This window comes from Oncorhynchus masou, chromosome 6 (assembly GCF_036934945.1).
Source record: "Oncorhynchus masou masou isolate Uvic2021 chromosome 6, UVic_Omas_1.1, whole genome shotgun sequence".
Lineage (NCBI taxonomy): Eukaryota > Metazoa > Chordata > Actinopteri > Salmoniformes > Salmonidae > Oncorhynchus > Oncorhynchus masou.
Window position 1 is genome coordinate 80,898,599 of NC_088217.1, and position 11,005 is coordinate 80,909,603.

At 46.0% G+C, this 11,005-nt stretch overlaps 1 protein-coding gene across 5 annotated transcripts in view; it reads right to left on the reverse strand.

Moving 5' to 3' along the window:
* Positions 1 to 11,005, reverse strand: part of LOC135542780 (serine/threonine-protein kinase 11-interacting protein-like) — a 57,473-nt gene that overhangs the window by 28,877 nt on the left and 17,591 nt on the right. For all 5 annotated transcript variants that reach the window (XM_064969972.1, XM_064969970.1, XM_064969971.1 and 2 more), the window contains exon 18: positions 868 to 1,040. In XM_064969972.1, the coding sequence (XP_064826044.1) occupies positions 868 to 1,040 (173 nt within the window). The remainder of the gene's footprint in view (positions 1 to 867; positions 1,041 to 11,005) is intronic.

Below are 11,005 nucleotides of genomic sequence, written 5' to 3' on the forward strand. Positions count from 1 at the left end.
TATGATTTGTTGTGTGCAAATGAACTCAAGCTTACAGACAATGTCAAATGTGATATAGCGAAGCACCTGAGTAAGTTGGGTGTGCAATTATGCAGGTACTTTCCTGAAACAGATGACACAAACAACTGGATTCATTATCTTTTTCATGCCCTGCCTCCAGTCCACTTACCGATATCTGAACAAGAGAGCCTCGTCAAAATTGCAACAAGTGGTTCTGTGAAAATGTAATTTAGCCAGATTTCTGGATTGGGCTGCGCTCAGAGTATCCTGCCTTGGCAAATCGCGCTGTTAAGACACTGATGCCCTTTGCAACAAAGTACCTATGCAAGAGTGGATTCTCAGCCCCCACAAACATGAAAACTAAATACAGGCACAGACTGTGTGGAAAATTATTTAAGACAGACTCTCTCCAATACAACCCAACATAGTAGAGTTATGTGCACCCTGTCAAGCACACCCTTCTCATTAACCTGTGGCGAGTTCTTCACAATTTTCAATAAACAAATAAGGTTTTATGTAAGATGGTTAAATAAAGAGCAAAATTACTTCTTATTATTATCATCATCCTGGTCCTATAAGAGCTCTTTTCACTTCCCACCAGCCGGGTTGTGACAAAAACGCACTCATTCTTATGTTTTATAAATGTATCGTATAGCGTATCTGTGGCAGGCTTACAATGATTGCAAAAAAAACAATATTTGAGAGTGCGCTGACCCTGGTGCTAGAGGGGGTACGCAGCTGGAGGTTGAATGTTTGAAGTAGTACGGGACTATAAAAAGTTTGGGAACCACTGCCCTAGACATTAAAAACATGTTCATCATACAACAACATATTTAAATACATCATAAAGACTATAAAATCTCAAACCTTGTTGCCAGGGTAACTGGGTAGAGGTGTATCTCTGTGGTTGAAGGTAAAGTGTCGGTCAGTCCCTTCTTGGCATGGGGAACCATGGACGGGCGTACTGGTGGAGGGAGCTGATTGGCCAGCCAGCTGGACCACATGATCACTACAGCACTCAGGACAGATGACGGTACTTCCTGAAGACGTTGTGTAAATTGACAAGTAACAGAAAATAAATACATTGTTTCAAAAGTGTTATACTTCAGTGTGAATTCGTACGTATTGGTAAATTAGTGTATGTTGTAATGGTTTCATTTCTGTACACAAAAAGACTTGTCATAAAAAGGCAAAATTCTGTTCATAATCTGCTCTTTAAAAACAGAGTTAATGACTAGATACTTCAGCATTCCCTTGGTGTAGATGTCGTACTCAGCATATAAAAGGAATATGACTAACTACATTCCAACTACAAGTTACAACTGTCAAAAACTGTAGAAATCTGTAGAACAAACTCTCCCTGAGCTCTGGGCATGTCAGAGCATGTAGTCATTTCAGGTCTGGGTTGTTGAGGACCAGGAGAGGAGAGCGAAGCTGATACCAAGTGCTTCAAGCTATCTGTCTCCGCTAATTAAAGCGGTTAGTTAGTCGTCTGTGGGATCAGCAGTCAAGCGTTAAAAGACAAACAGGAATGAAAAGCTACATTTGGAGTGTGAGTGATTTGTTCTGGTAAATTAGTACTTTAGAAAGAGAGTTGATTAAAATAGTTGATAGAAGAACCTCACAATCACTTTCAACAAAGTTGACCGCCAATTTAACAGGAAAAAATGTGGTCGCTTGGACCATAGCTGTTATGTCTGTTGCCATAGTAACTTCAAGAGGTTTTAGAACGACTTGTCATAGGACCTCCGCCCACATCTGTGTGACGTCTGTCAGGGCAGAAAGATAAGGTGATCCTGCACGCTGCCAGTAGAGCCCTGTCCTTAAGATCAGACCTGGAGATCTCTATCAGAGAGATGGAGATGACTGAACATGAGCAAAATAAAAGGACACACCAACATAAAGTGTCTGAATATGGCGTTGGGCCACCACGATGTGCAAAAACAGCTTCAATGCGCCTTGGCATAGATTCTACAAGTGTCTGGAACTCAATTAGAGGGATGCGACACCATTCATCCATGAGACATTCCATCCTGGCTCTCTGAAGAGGTTGTTGTCAGAGCTATGGCTGCATGACGATCATAGGCTACACCTCATTATTGCAGCAGACAAACATTGAAAGATGCATCTACACTTCGGTCCGCAGGTAGTATAAACTTTCATTACATTTCATTATAGTACAACGGTTTGATTTGTCTAATCTTAGCAATTTCTTCTTAGCTAGCTACATAGCCGTCTTTGTATCAAAGATAATTGCGTAATTATCGTATTTCGTCATCCTAACGTAGTCTACACTGCTATCTGCCCAGCAGCTAGCTAAGCAACTAGCTAACGTCTAAGACAATTGTGTAGTCTAGAGCGATTTTCTAGGTTAGCTAGCCAGCTATTGTCGTTCTTTTAACGTAACGTAACGCAATCAACACTGCTAGCTGGCTAGCTAGCCCAAATAGCAGCACTGTAGAAACTATTACACTCGACGGAACGACTTGATTAGTGTAGTGTCAACATCGCAGCCACTGCCAGCTAGCCTACTCCAGCAGTACTGTATCATTTCAATCATTTTAGTCAATAAGATTCTTGCTACGTAAGCTTAACTTTCTGAACATTCGAGACGTGTAGTCCACTTGTCATTCCAATCTCCTTTGCATTAGCGTAGCCTCTTCTGTAGCCTGTCAACTATGTGTCTATCTATCCCTGTTCTCTCCTCTCTGCACAGACCATACAAACGCTCCACACCGCGTGGCCGCGGCCACCCTAATCTGGTGGTCCCAGCGCGCACGACCCACGTGGAGTTCCAGGTCTCCGGTAGCCTCTGGAACTGCCGATCTGCGGCCAACAAGGCAGAGTTCATCTCAGCCTATGCCTCCCTCCAGTCCCTCGACTTCTTGGCACTGACGGAAACATGGATCACCACAGATAACACTGCTACTCCTACTGCTCTCTCTTCGTCCGCCCACGTGTTCTCGCACACCCGAGAGCTTCTGGTCAGCGGGGTGGTGGCACCGGGATCCTCATCTCTCCCAAGTGGTCATTCTCTCTTTCTCCCCTTACCCATCTGTCTATCGCCTCCTTTGAATTCCATGCTGTCACAGTTACCAGCCCTTTCAAGCTTAACATCCTTATCATTTATCGCCCTCCAGGTTCCCTCGGAGAGTTCATCAATGAGCTTGATGCCTTGATAAGCTCCTTTCCTGAGGACGGCTCACCTCTCACAGTCCTGAGCGACTTTAACCTCCCCACGTCTACCTTTGACTCATTCCTCTCTGCCTCCTTCTTTCCACTCCTCTCCTCTTTTGACCTCACCCTCTCACATTCCCCCCCTACTCACAAGGCAGGCAATACGCTCGACCTCATCTTTACTAGATGCTGTTCTTCCACTAACCTCATTGCAACTCCCCTCCAAGTCTCCGACCACTACCTTGTATCCTTTTCCCTCTCGCTCTCATCCAACACTTCCCACACTGCCCCTACTCGGATGGTATCGCGCCGTCCCAACCTTCGCTCTCTCTCCCCCGCTACTCTCTCCTCTTCCATCCTATCATCTCTTCCCTCTGCTCATACCTTCTCCAACCTATCTCCTGATTCTGCCTCCTCAACCCTCCTCTCTTCCCTTTCTGCATCCTTTGACTCTCTATGTCCCCTATCCTCCAGGCCGGCTCGGTCCTCCCCTCCCGCTCCGTGGCTCGACGACTCATTGCGAGCTCACAGAACAGAGCTCCGGGCAGCCGAGCGGAAATGGAGGAAAACTCGCCTCCCTGCGGACCTGGCATCCTTTCACTCCCTCCTCTCTACATTTTCCTCCTCTGTCTCTGCTGCTAAAGCCACTTTCTACCACTCTAAATTCCAAGCATCTGCCTCTAACCCTAGGAAGCTCTTTGCCACCTTCTCCTCCCTCCTGATTCCTCCTCCCCCTCCCCCCTCCTCCCTCTCTGCAGATGACTTCGTCAACCATTTTGAAAAGAAGGTCGACGACATCCGATCCTCGTTTGCTAAGTCAAACGACACCACTGGTTCTGCTCACACTGCCCTACCCTGTGCTCTGACCTCTTTCTCCCCTCTCTCTCCAGATGAAATCTCGCTTCTTGTGACGGCCGGCCGCCCAACAACCTGCCCGCTTGACCCTATCCCCTCCTCTCTTCTCCAGACCATTTCCGGAGACCTTCTCCCTTACCTCACCTCGCTCATCAACTCATCCCTGACCGCTGGCTACGTCCCTTCCGTCTTCAAGAGAGCGAGAGTTGCACCCCTTCTGAAAAAACCTACACTCGATCCCTCCGATGTCAACAACTACAGACCAGTATCCCTTCTTTCTTTTCTCTCCAAAACTCTTGAACGTGCCGTCCTTGGCCAGCTCTCCCGCTATCTCTCTCAGAATGACCTTCTTGATCCAAATCAGTCAGGTTTCAAGACTAGTCATTCAACTGAGACTGCTCTTCTCTGTATCACGGAGGCGCTCCGCACTGCTAAAGCTAACTCTCTCTCCTCTGCTCTCATCCTTCTAGACCTATCGGCTGCCTTCGATACTGTGAACCATCAGATCCTCCTCTCCACCCTCTCCGAGTTGGGCATCTCCGGCGCGGCCCACGCTTGGATTGCGTCCTACCTGACAGGTCGCTCCTACGAGGTGGCGTGGCGAGAATCTGTCTCCTCACCACGCGCTCTCACCACTGGTGTCCCCCAGGGCTCTGTTCTAGGCCCTCTCCTATTCTCGCTATACACCAAGTCACTTGGCTCTGTCATGACCTCACATGGTCTCTCCTATCATTGCTATGCAGACGACACACAATTAATCTTCTCCTTTCCCCCTTCTGATGACCAGGTGGCGAATCGCATCTCTGCATGTCTGGCAGACATATCAGTGTGGATGACGGATCACCACCTCAAGCTGAACCTCGGCAAGACGGAGCTGCTCTTCCTCCCGGGGAAGGACTGCCCGTTCCATGATCTCGCCATCACGGTTGACAACTCCATTGTGTCCTCCTCCCAGAGCGCTAAGAACCTTGGCGTGATCCTGGACAACACCCTGTCGTTCTCAACCAACATCATGGCGGTGGCCCGTTCCTGTAGGTTCATGCTCTACAACATCCGCAGAGTACGACCCTGCCTCACACAGGAAGCGGCGCAGGTCCTAATCCAGGCACTTGTCATCTCCCGTCTGGATTACTGCAACTCGCTGTTGGCTGGGCTCCCTGCCTGTGCCATTAAACCCCTACAACTCATCCAGAATGCCGCAGCCCGTCTGGTGTTCAACCTTCCCAAGTTCTCTCACGTCACCCCGCTCCTCCACTCTCTCCACTGGCTTCCAGTTGAAGCTCGCATCCGCTACAAGACCATGGTGCTTGCCTACGGAGCTGTGAGGGGAACGGCACCGCAGTACCTCCAGGCTCTGATCAGGCCCTACACCCAAACAAGGGCACTGCGTTCATCCACCTCTGGCCTGCTCGCCTCCCTACCACTGAGGAAGTACAGTTCCCGCTCAGCCCAGTCAAAACTGTTCGCTGCTCTGGCCCCCAATGGTGGAACAAACTCCCTCACGACGCCAGGACAGCAGAGTCAATCACCACCTTCCGGAGACACCTGAAACCCCACCTCTTCAAGGAATACCTAGGATAGGATAAGTAATCCTTCTCACCCCCCCCCCCTTAAATGATTTAGATGCACTATTGTAAGTGGCTGTTCCACTGGATGTCAGAAGGTGAATTCACCAATTTGTAAGTCGCTCTGGATAAGAGTGTCTGCGAAATGACTTAAATGTAAATGTAAATGATGGTGTTGTTGATGGTGGTAGAAAAACACTGTCTCAGACACCGGTCCAGAATCTCCGATAAGTGTAGGGATGGGTGATATGGCCTACAAATCACATCAATATTTTCAAACTCATGGGCTGATTTAACGATATACAGCTTGATATTTTAATCTATATTCTCCAATTAAGAATTAAAAAGGTCAAATACACTGCATTTCAAACAGTCAGTAATAATCAAATTAATTCAGGTTTGTGAAATTATACCTAGGCTAAATATAAGCCTTCCACAACCAAGACCCACATCATGTCCTTTTTGTTAAAATGTTTACCAGAACTAAGCATAACGCACATTCACTAATAATGACTAACTTCTTGTGGCAGGCATTACAGAAAATGAACACAGGTCTAATACAGTGCCTAAAAAACAGAAATACCTTGTTAACATAAATTAGCTCAGATGCATCTTGTTTCTTTCCATTGATGATCATTGAGATGTTTCTACAACTTGATTGGAGTCCACCTGTGGTAAATTCAATTGATATAAAGGTCCCACAGTTGACAGTGCATGTCAGAGAAAAAACCAAGCCATGAGGTTGAAGGAATTGTCCGTAGAGCTCCGAGACAGGATTGTGTTAAGGCACAGATCTGGGCAAGGGTACCAAAACATTTCTGTAGCATTGAAGGTCCCCAAGAACACAATGGCCTCCATTATTCTTAAATGAAAGAGGTTTGGAACCACCAAGACTCTTCCTAGAGCTGGCCACCCGGCCAAACTGAGCAATCAGGGGAGAAGAGCCTTGGTCAGGGAGGTGACCAAGAACCCGATTGTCACAGCTCCAGAGTTCCTCTCTGGAGATGGGAGAACCTTCTAGAAGGACAACCATCTCTGCAGCACTCCACCAATCAGGCCTTAATGGTAGAGTGGCCAGACGGAAGCCACTCCTTAGTAAAAGGCACATGACAGCCCGCTTGGAGTTGGCCAAAAGGCACCTAAAGGACTCTCAGACCATGAGAACAATATTCTCCGGTCTGATGAAACCAAGAGTGAACTCTTTGGCCTGAATGCCAAGCGTCACATCTGGAGGAAACCTGGCACCATCCCTATGGTGAAGCATGGTGGTGGGCAGCATCATGCTGTGGGAATGTTTTTCAGCAGCAGGGACTGGGAAACTAGTCAGGACTGAGGAAAAGATGAACGGAGCAAAAGTACAGAGATATCCTTGAAGAAAACCTGCTCCAGAGCGTTCACGACCTCAGACTGGGGCGAAGGTTCAACTTCGAACAGGACAATGAACCTAAGCACACAGCCAAGACAACACAAGAGTGGCTTCGGGACAAGTCTCTGAATGGTGTGGCATGCTTCTAGCGTCATATCTAAGAAGACGCGATGCTGTAATCTGAAGACTTACAGTACCAGTCAAAAGTTTGGACACACCTACTCATTCAAGGATTTTTCTTTATTTGTACTATCTTCTACATTGTAGAATAATAGAAGATATGAAAACTATGAAATATAATAAAATCATGTGGTAACCAAAAAAAGTGTTAAACTAAAATATATTTTACATTTGAGTTTCTTCAAAGTAGCCACCCATTGCCTTGATGACAGCTTTGCACACTCTTGGCATTCTCTCAACCAGCTTCATGAGGTAGTCACCTGGAATGCATTTCAATTAACAGGTGTGCCTTGTTAAAAGTTCATTTGTGGAATTTCTTTCCTTCTTAATGCTTTTGAGCCAATCAGTTATGTTGTGACAAGGTTGGGGTGGTATACAGATGATAGCCCTATTTGGTAAAAGACCAAGTCCATATTATGGCAAGAACAGCTCAAATAAGCAAAGAGAAACGACAGTGCATCATTACGTCAAGACATGAAGGTCAGTTACCGCGGAACATTTCAAGAATTTGAAAGTTTCTTCAAGTGCAGTCACAAAAACCATAAAGAACTATGATGAAACTGGCTCTCATGAGGACCGCCACAGGACAGGAAGACCCAGAGTTACCTCTGCTGTATAGGATAAGTTCATTAGAGTTACCCGCCCCAGAAATGGCAGACACTCAAATATGAAATATTTTGATTTGTTTAACACTTTTCTGGTTACTACATGATTCCATATGCGTTATTTCATAGTTTTGATGTCTACACTATTATTCTACAATGAAGATTAAAGTACAAATAAAGAAAAACCCTTGAATGAGTAGGTGTCCAAACTTTTGACTGGTACTGTATGTAAATGTCATGTTGTTTTTTTCTTCAATAAATTAGCAAACATTTTAAAAAAACTACTGTTTGTGCTTTGTCATTATAGGGTATTGCAAGTAGATTGATGAGAAAATTAAAAAAAAACAATTTAATCAATTTTAGAATAAGGCGGTATGGAAAAAAAGTCAAGGGATCTGAATACTTTCCAAAGGCACTGTAAACAATCACTTAAGCACAAGCCCACATGCTTATGAGTAGCCAGCTAATCTTTATATTTATATTTCATGTCTAACCAACTTGGATCTAAACTTAGCAAAAAAATAAATGTCCTCTCACTGTCAACTGTGTTTATTTTCAGCAAACTTCACAAGTAAATATTTGTATGAACATAAGATTCAAGAACTGGGACATAAACTGAACAAGTTCCACAGACATGTGACTAACAGAAATGGAATAATGTGTCCCTGAACAAAGGGGGGTCAACATCAAAAGTAACAGTCAGTATCTGGTGTGGCCACCAGCTGCATTAAGTACTGCAGTGCATCTCCTCCTCATGAGCTGCACCAGATTTGCCCGTTCTTGCTGTGAGATGTTACTCCACTCTTCCACCAAGGGCACCTGCAAGTTCCCAGACATTTCTGGGGGAGGGGGGGGGGAAATAGCCCTAGCCCTCCGATCCAACAGGTCCCAGACGTGCTCAATGGGATTGAGATCCGGGCTCTTCGCTGGCCATGGCAGAACACTGACATTCCTGTCTTACAGGAGATCAGTCATACTGCTCGTTCTGTGCGCAGTGGCATTGTCATGCTGGAGGGTCATGTCAGGATGAGCCTGCAGGAAGGGTACCACATGATGGAGGAGGATGTCTTCCCTGTAATACAAAGCGTTGAGATGCGCAGACCAGCTGGCTGGTGTGTTTACGGACATATTCAATCAATCCCTATCCCAGTCTGCTGTTCCCACATGCTTTAAGAGGGCCACCATTGTTCCTGTTCCCAAGAAAGCTAAGGTAACTGAGCTAAACGACTACCGCCCCGTAGCATTCACTTCCGTCATCATGAAGTGCTTTGAGAGACTAGTCAAGGACCATATCACCTCCACCCTACCTGACACCCTAGACCCACTCCAATCTGCTTACCGCCCAAATAGGTCCACTGCACACTGCCCTAACCCAGCTGGACAAGAGGAATACCTATGTGAGAATGCTGTTCATCGACTACAGCTCAGCATTTAACACCATAGTACCCTCCAAACTCGTCATCAAGCTAAAGACCCTGGGTCTCGACCCCGCCCTGTGCAACTGGGTACTGGACTTCCTGACGGGCCGCCCCCAGGTGGTGAGGGTAGGTAACAACATCTCCACCCCGCTGATCCTCAACACTGGGGCCCCACAATGGTGCGTTCTGAGCCCTCTCCTGTACTCCCTGTTCACCCACGACTATGTGGCCACGCACGCCTCCAACTCAATCATCACGTTTGCGGACGACACAACAGTGGTAGGCTTGATTACCAACAACAACGAGACGGCCTACAGGGAGGAGGCGAGGGCCCTCGGAGTGTGGTGTCAGGAAAATAACCTCACACTCAACGTCAACAAAACTAAGGAGATGATTGTGGACTTCAGGAAACAGCAGAGGGAACATAACCCCAATCCACATCGATGGAACAGTAGTGGAGAGGGTAGTAAGTTAAGTTCCTCGGCGTACACATCATAGACAAACTGAATTGGTCCACCCACACAGACAGCATCGTGAAGAAGGCGCAGCAGCGCCTCTTCAACCTCAGGAGGCTGAAGAAATTTGGCTTGTCATTGACAAAAACGATAAATGCATCACGCTGATGGTCATTCTAATGCTGTATGATCCTTGAGGAAAAAGGGACCAGCAGTTATGAAGCATTATGTTGCTGTACATTATAAGTCATTATGATTATACTTATAATGCATTAGGACTATTGGTATATGGGATTATGAGACTTAATGAGTCTTTATGTGTGTCTAACTATGATTATACTTATAATGCATTAGGATTATTGGTATAGGGAGCACCCCTCTATCCACATCGACGGGACAGTAGTGGAGAGGATAGTAAGTTTTAAGTTCCTTGGTGTACACATCACATACAAACTGAATTGGTCCACCCACACAGACAGCATTGTGAAGTAGGCGCAGCAGCGCCTCTTCAACCTCAGGAGGCTGAAGAAATTCGGCTTGTCACCAAAAGCACTCAAACTTCTACAGATGCACAATCGAGAGCATCCTGTCAGGCTGTATCACCGCCTGGTACGGCAACTGCTCCGCCCACAACCGTAAGGCTCTCCAGAGGGTAGTGAGGTCTGCACAACGCATCACCGGGGGCAAACTACCTGCCCTCCAGGACACCTACACCACCCGATGTCACAGGAAGGCCATAAAGATCATCAAGGACAACAACCACCCGAGCCACTGCCTGTTCACCCCGCTATCATCCAGAAAGCGAGGTCAGTACAGGTGCATCAAAGCTGGGACCGAGAGACTGAAAAACAGCTTCTATCTCAAGGCCATCAGACTGTTAAACAGCCACCACTAACATTGAGTGGCTGCTGCCAACACACTGACTCAACTCCAGCCACTTTAATAATGGGAAATTATGTAAAATATATCACTAGCCAATTTAAACAATGCTACTTAATATAATGTTTACATACCCTACATTATTTATCTCATATGTATACGTATATACTGTACTCTAGATCATCTACTGCATCTTTATGTAATACATGTATCACTAGCCACTTTAAACTATGCCACTTTGTTTACATACTCATCTCATATGTATATACTGTACTCGATACCATCTACTGCATCTTGCCTATGCCGCTCTGTACCATCACTCATTCATGTATCTTTATGTACATATTCTTTATCCCTTTACACTTGTGTGTATAAGGTAGTAGTTTTGGAATTGTTAGTTAGATTACTCGTTGGTTATTACTGCATTGTCAGAACTAGAAGCAAAAGCATTTCGCTACACTCGCATTAACATCTGCTAACCATGTGTATGTGACAAATAAAATTT